Below are 15,073 nucleotides of genomic sequence, written 5' to 3'. Positions count from 1 at the left end.
CAAATTCAAAAAAAAAAAGTAAATTATGAAAGACTTGCCAAAAGAATTTGGTATTGTACTGTCTCGTTTTCCCCATTCCTGAGTGAACGTAACTCGGAAAATCAGTGTGTTCCTCTCCAACTGCAGTACACAGTAGCATGGTTTACTAGCACCTAAAAAAATAGAGAAGTCCTTTATTATAGATATGAGTTTAGTGACCACTCTCCTGGTGACAGCTGCTCCTTTCAGTAAGACTGGATAGATAAGTCAATGAGAAATTATGGGAGTGCAGTTGAAAAAATGTAATTAATGATGTTGAAATTTCATGTGTTTATTGACCAACTCTAGGAGTTGATGGCCTTTAATCTTAAGGGAGGTGGCAAGTGAGTACATTGAACCATTGAGGCTAATTATGAGAGAATCACTGGACTCGAAGAGTGATTCCGTTGGATTGGAAAAGTGCCAATGTATTTCCAATACATAAGGGCGGTTCTAAGAGTGAAGTGGGAAATTATCAGCCAGTTAGTCTAACTTCAGTAGTAGGGAAAATCATGGAGACTATGAGTGAGGGTGGAATTCAGCATCACTTAGATAGAAATGGAATTCTGAAGGATATTCAGCATGGTGTTGTAAAGGGAAAATCATGTTTAACTAATATGGCTAGCTATTTTGACAGGGTCACACAAGAGCTGGACCTAAGGAATAATTTCAACATTGTTTATTTGGATTTCAGCAAGGCATTTGACACAGTCCCATGTGAGCAGTTACTTTATAAGCTGGAACAGGTTGGAATCACAGGGAAAATCCACTAAGGATTTTCCCTGTGATTCCAATGGCTTCAAGGCAGGAGGCAGCGGGTTGTGATAAATGGTTATTCCTCAGATTGGGTTGATGTAAGAAGTGGGATCCCCAAGGATCGGTATTAGGATCACTGTTGTTTTTGATTTTCATAAATGACATGGATGAAGGGATAGAGGGTGCAATGTCTAAATTTGCAGATGATGTAAAGATTGGTAGAGTAGTTAATGATTGCTGCCAAGCAGAGCTTCTTCAGAATGACCTAGATCAGCATTTACCAAACTGTGTCCCATGAAAAATTGTAATTAATAATTAAAAAAAAAATAAAATAAATTTTGCATATTTGTAGCATACACCACTTTTGTATCATTATAAATTTTAACAGTATTTATTTTTATTTTTTTTTGGTTATTAATATACTGGCATAGACTAATAATCAAATCGACCGAGGAACACTATTTTGTCAGGCTTTTGCATAAAGAAGTATGCCTAGAGGTAATGACATCTACAAAAAGAGTAGCAATGTAATGACCTATTTTGTTGTATATTTGTATATATTTTAGTTAAATATTTTAGTCCTGTTCTTTCGGATGCAACAATATTCCTCGTGAGTTATGGAACCCGAAACAAAAGGCCTTTTCTAAGTGGCCTATGTAAACGCAGGTAAGTGATATTTATTCGACCTTGATAATGCTGCATGGTGGGGGGGGTAGCCAGTGGGAGAAGAGGGATGTGGGTTACGTGGCACAATTGGAAAGGGGAAATTACATCACTGCAAAAAATGACCATGGATTTGTGGTTGAAAAAAGAAACTTTAAAACATGACGCAAGTACTTCTAGTAATGCAACTGTGGTCGATGAAAGCAAACACAGTATTGTCACACTTCAAAGTGAGGATGAACAATTGCAGCCTTTTGTTCCCCAAAAATCTGAAGTGAAAAAACAGGAGCCAATTAATAAAAGCCCAAAATGAAAGTATGATGACAGTTATTTGAATTTCGGCTTTACATGCGTTGGAAATGAAGATGCTCCTGATGCACAGTGCATCGTATGTAATAAAATATTAGCAAACAGTTCTTTGGCTCCCTCTAAACTTGTGTTCCGTGACTAAAAAAGGTCGGGAAACTGACCTGGATAGACTTCAGGGATGGTCAGAAAAATGGCAGCTATGCTTTAATCCAGAAAAGTATAAGGTATTGCACCTGGGGAACAGTAACCCCAAAGTAACTTATACACTTGGTGGAGTTGAACTAAAGTTGGTAGTTGAGGAAAGGGACATGGGTATTACGATACGGTCAGATATGGAGTTCTCCGAGCATTGTAGACAGGTTGCAAGGAGGGCCCGTGGTGTCCTGTTGATGATTTATCGAACAATTGCTAGTAGACATAAGGGCATCGTAATCCCATTATATAAGGCTATTGTTAGACCACCTAAAGAAGAACGGCATTGTGCTTCTTGAAAGGGCCCAAAGACAGGTAACTCGCCTGGTGAGATCGGCAAAAGGGTCGTCCATATGAGAAAAGACTTCCAATATGCGGATTGCAGAGTTTGGAAACTAGGCACCTTAGAGGAGACTTGATTGAGGTGTTTAAGGTTCTGAGAGGCATAAGCAAAATGAATAAGGATGAAATTTGCATGGTTATAAATGATTCTAGAACAAGAGGCCATAATTTCAAGTTACATGGGGGGGGGGGGAGTTGTTTAGACTGGATTGCAGGAAGTTTTATTTTAGCCAGCAAGTTGTAAATAACTGGAATAAGTTACCTACATGGGTGGTAGAGGCTGACAGTTTGGGGAAATTCAAAGGTCAGCTGGATATTCAAAGCTCATAAGGGAGGAGGGAAATGTATAGGTTGTCCATTTATTTTTCTCTTATTAATTATTATTATTATTTTCTAAATTTTCTTATTATTTTATTTTTTGTTTTATTCTTATTATTTTATTTTTTGTTTTTTAATTTTATTATTATTTTTTTGGCTGGTGCAGCATAAGCCATAGACTTCCTTGCACCATTTGGCCATTAATAATATTAATATCACCTGTTCCTTGTGCTTTCTTCATTGTTACTGATAATTTCTTTTCTGTAATTTTTTTTAATCATCACAGATTTTTTAATGCTAAATAATAGTTGAACTGATAATCTTCTCTTGGAAAGTAAATTCATGTGTGAATATAAATGCAAAGAACTTGTTCAGCTCATCAGCCATCTCACGGGGGAGTTGTCTGTACTAATCTTGCTTGCTCACCTGTAATGGGCTGATATAGTTCATATGTCAATATAGTTCATACAGTGTGGTAGATGACTTTCATCAACCGGTGAAATACCACCACTTTATGTTTATGTCACACCAAACTGAGTCAGTTTGGTGTGACATAAACACTGAAAAAGGGAAAATGAAAGTAGGAGTGTGTTATAGGCCTAATGACTCTGATTTTTGGATTTTTGCTTATTGGAGGCTTGAAATGGTGAAACTCATGTTTAGTCTCTAGAGCAGGCAAAGTTTCCGGCATCCCCCTCACCCCATACTTCTCCTTCAACCCATGTACGGTACTAAGTACTATAGGTTTTGATACCTTTCGTGTTTGGGGTTTTCATAAAAAAAAAAAAAAAAAAAAAAAAAAAAAAGAGAGACTGCTTCTACAGGGACGGGATACACTTAAATAGAAAGGGTGCAAGAATATTTGCTGATGCTATCGAGGCATGGTTAGATGGGTCGGAAAACTGCTAGCCTGGGGGTATTCACAGACTAAAAGGTTAACAGTAGCCACAGGCAGAGGCAAAAGTGATCCTTGCACTGCTTCTATTGTAATGAGTATTAGCCTAGAGAGCAAGTTGCTGGGGACTTGGGCTGGTGGGAGTCATCATGGAACAAATAAATACATGGGCTGTGTTAGGGTAACTAAGAGTAAGAACAGGTATATGTATACTTGCATATACCTGTTCTTGCATATACCAATGCTAGAAGTATAGTAAATAAATTTGAATTTGAAGTGCCGAACAAGACATCAAAGGCAGATATTGTTGCGATATCAGAGACATGGTGTCACACAGATATAAGCAGTGCAGAATTGGAATTTGGGGAGTACAATGTATACAGAAAGGATAGACAGAGTAGGAAGGGAGAAGGGGTTATGCTGTTAGTTAAGAAAAACAAAATCTAAGGAAGTGCATCCAGTTGACAATGGTGGACAGTGCAATGTTGAGTCAGTTTGGTGTGACATAAACACTGAAAAAGGGAAAATGAAAGTAGGAGTGTGTAATAGGCCTAATGACTCTGATGAGTACAATGAACAGTTGTGCAGAGAAATACAGTGGGCCAGTAAATCAGAATGTCTTATAATGGGGGATTTTAACTTTCCAGATATTGACTAGAACTTGTGGGTTGGTCACTCGCACGCTAGCAAGACTTTTGTGGATTTATTGGAGGATGGTTTTCTACAGCAACATGCTTGAGGGGCAACCAGAAGAAGTAATACTCTTGATGTGATTGTCAGCAGTGATTATTCATGCATTAAGAATTTGCAGATAAAGGAACCATGAGGTGATAGTGATCACAATGTACTGATGTGGGATTTATTTAAAGATGTAACTACCATCAAGTATAAAGGGAAGAGTTTTCATAAAGGTGTCTGCAGTGATATCAGACAGTTTTTTAATTCTATATAGTGGGATCAACTGATGATGTTAAAAACTGCGAATTCTAAATGGGAAACCTTCAAGGAATTAATCTTGGAAGCTACTGGGCTTTTCATACCAACTAAGAGATCCTGTTCAAGATTTAGACCTAAATGGATGTCAGATGAACTAATGAGGTGCGTGGCAGAGAAGAAAAAATGCGTGGAATGCATATAAATTATCAGGCAACACAGAAGCCTATGGCAAATATAAGCTAGTCTGTAATTGAGTCACAAAGGAGGTTAGGCAAGCGAAGGCTGATTACAAGAAATCCTTGGAAAAGGATGCAAATAAAAACAAGACTTCTTTACTTATGTAAACTCTAGCAGGAAGGGGATGAATCAGATTGGTCCATTCTATGTTGGTGGTTCGACTGTTGATGATCCTGCTCAGATAGCTGACAAACTGAATGAGTATTAAAAAAATAAAAGATTGACCGTTATACCCCATCTCGTCAGTGGACCACAAGGCCATAATAGTCAGGGAACAACTGCATTTCAAACGCTAAACAAATCTATGCCACGACAGAATGATACTAACATCAAATTGCCGATGCAATAGATTTGCGTAATGGTGGTCCATATGCAGTGTTGAAATAATAGGACATAAGTAATACTCATGTGGAAAAATATACACACAGGTATACACTTTAACCCTCTGGAATTTGATTAATAAGCCTAATTTGTGCAGTATACTCTCTGCTTTTCGTAACATTCAAAGAGCATACCTTCTGCTAAATATACAACTACAGCACTGTATATATCTGCTGCTAGTAAGTGTCTATCTACGAGTCCTAATCTTTGTATAGATATTTGAGGTTCCCCATAATAATACATTCCAGTTTGCATGCCCACTCCTGTTTCTCATATAGCTGTAATCATCATACTTAACATGCTCGTTAGGTCTGTAGTGTGCTTCTGATTTCAGATTTTATTGTCACACTGCTTATATCACACATAATTTAATTTTATTCTGATTTTCTCTATTCACTGGATATACACTCTTGAATCTTCATGCTTTCTGATTAGAAGCATAACCTCTCTTTCCATTCTGTCATGCTTATCTTTCCTGTATACCACATACATACCACGTTCATATTTTTCATATAGTATATGAGAATAGCTCCATATATCTGAATATCCCTATTATATCAGCATTTGTTGTTTTAACTGGTACTTCATATTTATCAAATTCATTAACTGTACTTCTAGCCTTAATCTACAAACATGTGCGAGATTCTTTTTATGCTCTTTGCATCTTTAGCACATCTCATACAGTTGTTTGCTAGTATTATCCCTCATAATTTTTCAAATGGGTATTTGATTAGCTTTAATACTTTCTGAACAGCTTTTAAGAAATTGCCCATTATTTTGCAGTGTTCCCATACTTTTGCAGTTCAGCCCTCATATTAGTTTTATAAGAACTCCCAGCAAGCCGTATGCATGCTGGACATGCATACTTTCCAAGTTATGCATGTTCCAAACTGTTTGAACAAGGTAGTGTAGACTTATATATTTTATACATATTTTTCTGCATGATATTTACTTCGGCAACTGGATCTGTTGATTTTTATGAGTTGTTTTTTGGTGATCCTCCTGGTCGAATAGATACTTTTACTCAAACTGTTTGCTCAAATAAAGTATTTCACTGTATAAACTGTGTATGCATTGAATGACAATAATTTAATGGATGCAGTTTGGAATATTATATACATTAAATATAAATTTAATTAAAACCAAATGTTGCAAATCTCACTATGGTCTTCAACAGTGGCATGGATGGCAATGCCTTCAGTTTGCCAATGCTTGTTTAAGCATTGGCAATGCTTAAACAAGCAAAACTCTAATCATAGAGAAAGATGAGAAAAAAAGACTTCTCAGGTCATTCAAAATGCAGGTCAGTTCCCACAATATTAATAGGAATGGGGAAAGACAACCATCCCTTCCATTGGCTCAGCCTTCTCCCTACATCTCTGTCATATCTGACCATAGGCTCAAAGAAGCACTTTGCTTCTTCCTCCTTTTTTCACACTCTCCTCCCTTCTATTTTCCCATATTTCACCTCCACCTCTTCTTGGAAACCACACACACACACACACATTCTTAAGAAGTTGGCTCTAAAATCAGAAGATTGCCATGTTAGCTGCTGTGAGAGCTATCTCTCCACATAATTGTCACTGGAAAAAATATCCTTCTGGTATGACCAAACCCACCAGTTGATTGCCTATTCCATGCATGGTCCTCAGTGCCAAAGGTCATTAGCCACTGCTGTGTTCAGTAAACACACGTATAGGATAATGACTTTTGTCAGTTCAGATGCTCTTTTACAGTTTTTTTTTTTCTCATTGTCTTACTACTTGTAAGTGCTGTGTTAATCTAGTCCACGTAATTTAATTAAGTGATATCATGATAGTTGTTATACGTAATGTTACAATTATTCAGCACGTGAAAATAGCCGTGAGCGATTTTATTTATTTGTTGAAGGCTCTTTAGAAGAGCTGTCAATGTTTGATTTGAATTAAATTTATATTTCATTCATTCCATATCAATTAAATGCATACAAAATTTATTCAGTGAAGTGTTTTCTTCAAATAATTTTATACCCTGCATGTAATCACACCCTTTTCAGTCTGTTTAAGAATAAATTTTAATCAATTTGAATGCAGTTTGGAATTGATTTAATAAAGTAGGTTTGGAGTATAGTTTCCATTAGGTTTCAAAGTTTATCAGGATATCTTAAAGCAGTTTGGGCTACATATCTAAAAGTTACTTGATTTTTATTATTGTTTATGTTTATATAAATGTAAAAAATAGGTTTTTAAAGTTTCTTTTTAATTGTTTTATTTAAAACTGTGGCGTTATGCTGTTTTATATAACTTGTATCATTCTTCTTGGTTTTTTTTTGTTTTTTTCCTCTTTCTTTCTGATTTTCTTTAAATCAGTCTAATATCAGTCCAAAATATTGTCAGAATTATATGCTCATTTTCAACTTAATTCAAAGGCATTGTGCTTTGGAACTAGTAAACTCTAATTTTGACATGAATTATTTTCATATAATGTTGCATGATACAAAATAAATATTCCAGAATGCTGTTGGGTAGGAAGCCAGATCTGTATTAAAAGTACAGTATTTTTGAATTCTAATTTCTAAAAGTTGGCTGGTATGCTTAAGTAGAAAGTTCATATTTACAGAATAAATTGATATACAGCTCCTTGGTGTTCGGATGGAGATGAGTCGGCGTCCAATCTTCTGGGGCACCTCCGTAGCCAGGTGGGCAGGAGCAGCAGTGCGTAGCACACACTTCTTGCTTAGACTGGGGGTTTGAGTCCGTGACCACCAAATACAGAGGATGTGGAATGGTCAGGGAATGACCACTGCATATCCCTGGAGCAATATAGCCTTAGTTGCTAATGCTCCTAAAAACCAAATAATAATAATAACAACAACAATCTTCTGGACATAAACAGTATCGACAGGTGGCAAGGACGGTCTGGGGTGGCTTTTCAATGATTTGTTGAACATCTACTTGTACAATTAGGGAGGTAATAAATCCACTGTATAATGGCAGGTATGGAGACCATACCTAAAAAAGACAAAACTTCTTGAGAGGGTCCGAAGATTAGCAACATGTCTGACGAGAAGGATATCTATAAGAGGATGGTCCACTATGGCCACAGATGCCAATGCGCCTAATAAATCCCCAAACAAACAACCTATATGGGGAAAGAATTTAAATATGTGGGCTACAGAACTTTGTAACTAAGCACCTTATAGGAGACCTACTTTAGATGTATAAGGCTCTGAGAGGAGAACGTAAATGGATGGGGCTGAAATTTTCGGTTACAAGGGATGAACATTTAATTTGCAGATTGGTGCAAGATTTTATCTTAATTGTCATCTAAATCTTCTGTGGATTTCTCCTTGAAATACTCTTCCTTGAACATTACACACTTTTGCCACTGTCATACCCACACATTTAATGCTATTGCAAGCCATTTTTTGAAAGATTGCGAAACGTTTGCCTTTCAGAGCTTTATTCAGATGTGGAAACAGGAAGAAATTACACAGGGCTAAGTCTGGTGAATGAGGGGGATGTGACAGAACCTCAGCACCTACAGCAGTGATCACTGCTGCCACAATATTAGCCATGTGGGGCCTGGCGTTGTCTTGATGGAGAAACCACTTCACATTGGAATATGGTTGCTATACCAAGACGCTCACTACCCTATGCTTCATTCATCTCTTTAATTGTTTCCAATGCATTTAAGCCACATCTGACACAATAACGAATCACATAATGCTGTTCAATATGTATGTACGACATGATAAGTGCTTAAAAATGATCGTCAGTGACATGTGGCTAAAAAAACTCTTCTTCACGCAATACTAGCTTGACAGGTACTGGCATGCACACACAGAGTCTGCTCAGTAGCTATCAGGGAGAGCGTCTCTAGTGGCAGTTATGGAAAGTTCACATGGTAAACATAAAAATCTTGCACCAGTCTGCAAATTAAATGAACACCACTAGAGGTACTCTCCCTGAAATGATTGTAGAACTAGGGGCCATAATTTCAAATTATGGAGAGGAAGTTGATTTTGGATTGCAGAAAGTTTTCTTTTAGCCAGTGAGCTGTTAATTATTGGAAAAGTTGCCTCCATGGGTGGTTGAGGCTGACAACTTGGGAAAATTCAAAGATCTGCCGAATAGGTATCTCTGTGAGGATGGAATCAAATGGGTAGTTTATTTTATTATTTATTTATTATTATTTTCATTAATTTTTGGCATGGTGCTCCAAAAGCCTTCCCCATCCTTACAACCATGTGGCTAATACTAATACTTCCAATTCATGTGAAAATATAAAAAAATACATCTAATCAAAAAATGCAGAGGTTTCTTGGTAGAAACTTGCTATGTCATTGAGAGGTGCTAAGTGAGCAGATGTGTTGTGGGATAGTTAGAAATGTAAGGGAAGGATAGTTGAAGGTAATGCCAGCTCTGTTAATGGCAGTGTGTCCAAAGTCAAATGGAAATCACAAATAAGTGTGATGTGAAACAGCTAGATTTTTTTCTGCAAAGAAAAGAGGGGTGGTCTACTCATGCTTGACTCTTTCTTTTGGAATAAATTAAGTTGATTAAAGTTAAGCACAATTGTTTTACTGAAAAGTAAAAAAGCTCCAAATTATCTTTCTGAGACTGGTGTTGTAAGTGATGTGGTTCTCATGCAGCAGAAATCTGACGTGGCTCTCTGTGGCCTCATTTTGTGGAACACTTTTGAACATAGTCACCACATGACCTGGCCAGATTTAATTTTCATTTTAATTCTTTTAATTCTCTCTAATATATTATATCCTTTCCTCTTAAAGGTCAGTGGAGAGGCTGGCTGAATTCCTTTATATATATATATATATATGTATGTTCATTTTTAGCTATATACTATATATTACATTCTTTAAACCAGTTTTTTAATTTCATTATTGCATTTACTTCATCACGAAACAAAAATCTTATATTTGCAATATACACTTTTTTAAACTGTTTTCTTGCATTTCTAATTTTCCAACAAACTGATTACTTATTATTTCCTTCTCTTTTGAATACCTATCTTTCAGGCAATTAGAGATGGTGTTATAGAGGCTAGCATCGATCATGAAAGAAGTTATATGCAGTCTAAAGAAAATATTGATATATACTGCACAAGAGAACCCCAAGCAGCATTTCATCAACGTATAAGTTTCTGCTTAGATATCCATAACCATTCAGTAAAAGTGAGTAAACTTATTTTTTGAGCAATATCCTTTAATGAATGTATTTTGTATGTATGTATGTATACAAAAATTATCATTTTGTGTGCATATTCAGGATGTTTTCAAAATCACCAAATCTATACAGTTGTGTATAGCTCTTGGTTATACTTGTGGGAACAAAGTATAATTTGGTTGATATATAGTCGTATAAGGTCACATTGAGAGGTAAGGTCCAGTGATTTTGGCAGCCAAGACCCTTAGAGATCATATGATCTTTAAAAACGTTTCACTATTGGCAGTGCTACTGCAGATGTGTGAGAATTTTTTTTTTATCTTGTTGGAAATACCCTTTCTGACATTCCATGTTGTCAATAAACCTCTCATTCTCAGATATCACTAAGTATTGACTGTTTCTGCAAAGAAAAAAAGACTATTTTTGTGAAAATGCTGTCAATAATCCATAATTGGTTGTGCCAGTATTTTTTGAAAATCATGCTTGCACTCAAAAAAAAGTTACCCCATTTATAAGCTTAAAAGTTGGCAAGAAATACCATATTTGCCAGACCATAAGATGCACCAAGATTTTAGGAGAATATTGAAAAAAATTTTACTACATACACAGTATTTGAAATACAAATTTATATGTTAAGGTATGATTGTCTCAGTTGGAGGAGGACAAAATGTTTTTCAGCTGCTCTGTTTCCATGCCCTTTGCCATAATTTAACACCATCAGTTTGGAGCCAAGGGTGTACAAAAACCTCTTCTGCCTTGTAGTTTTGTCAGGACTACAAATTTAAAATGAATATGACTACTGTACTGTATGAAATGCAGAAACATGAATTACTATAGTGATATTTTTCTCTCTCCATTTGTGACTAGAAAGAATTACTGACTCAAGTTGCAAATGAGGTAAATCAAATAATTACTAATACCAGTGATCCAGACTAATTTTGTTGTTTATTGTTGCACCTGTAGATTTCAGTGAGACATGCTGAAGTTAACATTCATATAGCTTACTTACAAGTGTAAAATTAATGGAAATTTAGGGTAAATTTTCCACAATTGTATGTTCACTTTTAATTACCATATATTATAATATTTATTAAAGTCAAACAACAAGATAATGAAATACAGTTACTTTATCTTGCATATGAATGTTAAGTACCAAAACTGATTCAGCACCTCAACTTCTTCCCATAATCACGGTCACAGAGAATGGTATCTAATTTTATTCTTGTACTTATGCCTTATTAGTAATGAAGGATGACAAAGATAACTTATACCTTCTGCGAGTTTCACTTTTGCTGCTGCTGACACTGCTTTTCTTTTAGCAATTTATTAATTCAAATTTTGTTTTCAGATTCACACCTCCATTTCTTCATTCCTTTCAGTTTTTTCAGTAGAAATTAGTTTCAGCAGAATTTTAATGAGTAACATGTTCTTATTTTTCACTCCACAACTTAAACTATATGAAAGTAGATATTTCAACACTACTTCATAATGAGATATTTTATTTTGCAATAGCTTACAAAGAAAACAAAAAATGAAGCACTTAGTCTTGAATATCTGCAGTTAGCTAGCTTTTTATCATCTATTTTGATGCTTTCCTCAGTAGTGTGAAGAGAGCATTCATAGAAAAATGGCAACATCAAGATACCTTAACACAGTAACATAAAATACAAAATCATGCAAAATATAATATAAGAAGTTTGGTTAAAGTGGACCATGTGCAATACTTATCTCACATTGCTATTTTGTTATTGAAACCAGAACTAAAATTATAATTTTTTAGCATGCTCTTTGAGTATATGTAGACATGTTCTCTGGCATGGGCCATAATAATATTTTGAAGTGGAAGGCCTTTTTACCTGGGCTGTAGTGATATTGACCATCAGCTGGAAAGCAGGATTATCAGAAAACCTTGTTATGGTATTAAATTAAGTATCACTTCTAAGAGGATGAATACAGGTGATCTCCAGCTAAACAGTAATTATAAATTATTCTGAAAGTAAGTTACAGTGCAAAGTAGGTGTAGCAGTACCTTTTTAGAAAAGTAACTTTTGGCAAAGAAAGAAGTAAAAGTTCAGGCATGTATATCAAGAAACTAGAGAAAAGGAGAGAGACTGCCTAACCGCCTTTTCCTTTCTCCTTGTTAACTGGCCTTTGGTAGGGATTCTCCATATTTGGTTCTTTGTTTCCTAAATTTTCGGTCAGACACATTTGGGGAGCTCTGAACATACACTTTTTGAATATAAAGATAATTACAAAGCATAAATTTGTTTACAAATTTAACATAATTACAAAGCATAAGTGTGGTATAATATAATTTAAGACTTAATTATGTTAAAAATGTTCTTTATTGGAATAATTGTATTATACCTCAGGGGCTGTCTGTCACTTTGAGAATGATAGTTGTCTTACTGTGTTATTCTGTTATTCAGCTATTGCATTTTACTGTGTTTAAATATCAAAAAATATAAGTTTATTTTACAGGCTGAAACAGTTTTTACTTCATTTTAAGATGTAAAAAATTTTTCATTATATTAATCACTGGATTTGTAAGTATTAAAATCAAAAGTAATTACCTGATAGAAAAATAAAGTATAATGAAGATAATAGCACTTCATTATTTATCTTTTCAGGCAATGAGATTTCCACCTAAGTCATACAATAAGGATCTTGAGTCTGCTGAAGTAAGTTTTTCTCATTTTAGCTTAATTCACTAAGTTATAAGTGAATCTTGAGTATAGGATTTTATTTAAAAAAAAAAAAAAAAAAAAAGTGGTATTAAGAGTACCACTTAATGCTTTTTTTTTTTTTCTCTTTTTTTTGCAGTCAGTAAGCTTGTATTGCATATTGGTTGTTTTCTGTAAATTCAGATATGACTTTTCTTTTATTTTGGAGGATTCACTTTTTTTAAAAATCAATTAAGGTAAATTTCAACAAAAATAACTGTGAAACTTTAATACCATGAACAGCTTTGAAAATCATGCATTTAACCCTCTAGCAAGCACATTAAATTTTTTTTTTTTTTTTCTTTTTGGATCACTTCTGCACTCAAATGAAATTAACCTATTTTTTAACCTTTAAAATTGACAGGAAATATTTAAAGATAGTTTTTTGATGCCACCTTTATTTCAAATACACTATGAACACAACTGAAAAAATCCAATTTTTTATATTGAAAACATTTTAATTTATTTTTTAAAATAAAACTTCCCTCTGGTGCATTTGGACATTATCATCATTGTTATCCCATGTGCTTCAGTGATTGTGCCTGCTGGATGTTACAGTAGCTTGAGGCCAATGCCATAAAAATTGAGACCACTGCTAAAAATATGACATATCTTCAGTAATTGGATGTGAGGGATACTAATGATTTAAAGTCTCATTTTGCAGTAATTACATTAATTAGGCTTATTTATTGTAAGCCTAATTCAAGGCTGTAATTAGCCAATCTTGGAAAGTTTAATGTTTATCCCTGTGAGTTATTTTGGGTTTTTCAACCCTAACAATGAATTGGCCTATTAACACACAGTTCTACAGATGTAATAGACTTACAATTATGAGTGCACACTTGGGGGCTGTTAATACCACTATATATATATATATATATATATATATATATATATATATATATATATATAAACCTAATTAATGTAGTTTCATTATAAGTCTGTTATTTTAGCAGTGGCAAAACAATTAATGATGTAGATTGAAAGCCAGACCAATAGGGAAGAAAAATTAAAATTCACATGGATGTCACTCCTGTGGATAAGGTCTTCTGAATCTGGTAATCCATTTTCCAGTTTTTTTTTTTAAGGTAGTCATAATTCAGAAATATTTTGGACCTGTGGTTGAAATATATATATATATATATATATATATATGAAAAACACACATTATTGTCAGATGTTGTATTAATTTAAACTAAACACCAATCACTAAAATTTATCAGGTGACATCTATTCTCTCAAAATTGGATTGTGTGGATTTTTACTGTTAAGGTGAGTTAACCCTTTTCCAACCAATTTTTGGAGAATGCACATGTTAAATTTCATGTAGTATGCAATATTTAGTTTAATCTAACTTAATGTCAGATAATTAGTGCCTGCATTATATTATTGATTTGAATTCTTAATTGGCACCTATTGAGATGTGGTCCCAACTTCACAAGTTTAGCTATCTGTTCAGCAGCTTCCTTGGCTATCACTGTTGAGTATAAGCACATCACTGTTAAGCATAGTACTATACACAGATATTATGCAGGTGTTGTACACTCAAACCTCTTAAATCTGGTAATCCATTTTCCAGTTACATTTAGGGAAATGGGTGAGTCCATTAGGGGACTGACCCAAGAATTGGCTTTTTTGTCAAACAGAGAATTATAGCTGATTGTGTAGAGATTTCAGTTCAGAGCCATAAAATGTTTTTACCACTCCAACAACAATATAAAGAAATTTGTTAAATCGTGGAGTTGTCTACTGCTGTTTGTGAACAAGTATTGATAATATGAAGCATTAGACTGAGGTAATGATTTACTAAATACAGTTTATTGTTTTGTGGATGTTTCTCTCTTTTTTTTTTCTCTGAATGTTTTTTGGACTTTTAGATTGTTATTTGTAAACATCAAATTACACACAGCTCACACAGAAACTTTCATCTGTTTATATTTGCCCATACAATATATTGTCTAAAAGAAAATTAAGAGACCCAGAGGATTATGGTTGTTCAAAATGTATATACAGGTTATTATTTGTTTTGGAAAAGGTCATATTGTCAAAGGCACTCAACATCAGGACTTCAGTGAACTGTCTGTGTGCCAGTTTCTTGAAGCAAGTTAAAAAGGTAAAAAGTTGTTAAATAAAAAGAA

At 34.5% G+C, this 15,073-nt stretch overlaps 1 protein-coding gene across 4 annotated transcripts in view; it reads left to right on the top strand.

Moving 5' to 3' along the window:
* Positions 1-15,073, top strand: part of Rpn3 (regulatory particle non-ATPase 3) — a 162,128-nt gene that overhangs the window by 100,952 nt on the left and 46,103 nt on the right. For all 4 annotated transcript variants that reach the window (XM_090389291.1, XM_090389290.1, XM_090389292.1 and 1 more), the window contains 2 exons: positions 10,065-10,220; positions 12,843-12,893. In XM_090389291.1, coding sequence (XP_090245417.1) covers positions 10,065-10,220; positions 12,843-12,893 — 207 coding nt within the window. The remainder of the gene's footprint in view (positions 1-10,064; positions 10,221-12,842; positions 12,894-15,073) is intronic.

Source organism: Mastigoproctus giganteus, chromosome 14 (assembly GCF_048544385.1).
Source record: "Mastigoproctus giganteus isolate SK-2022 chromosome 14, ASM4854438v1, whole genome shotgun sequence".
Taxonomy (NCBI): domain Eukaryota; kingdom Metazoa; phylum Arthropoda; class Arachnida; order Uropygi; family Thelyphonidae; genus Mastigoproctus; species Mastigoproctus giganteus.
The sequence above is the reverse complement of the archived record's forward strand: the minus strand, read 5'-3'. Positions and strand labels throughout refer to the sequence as shown.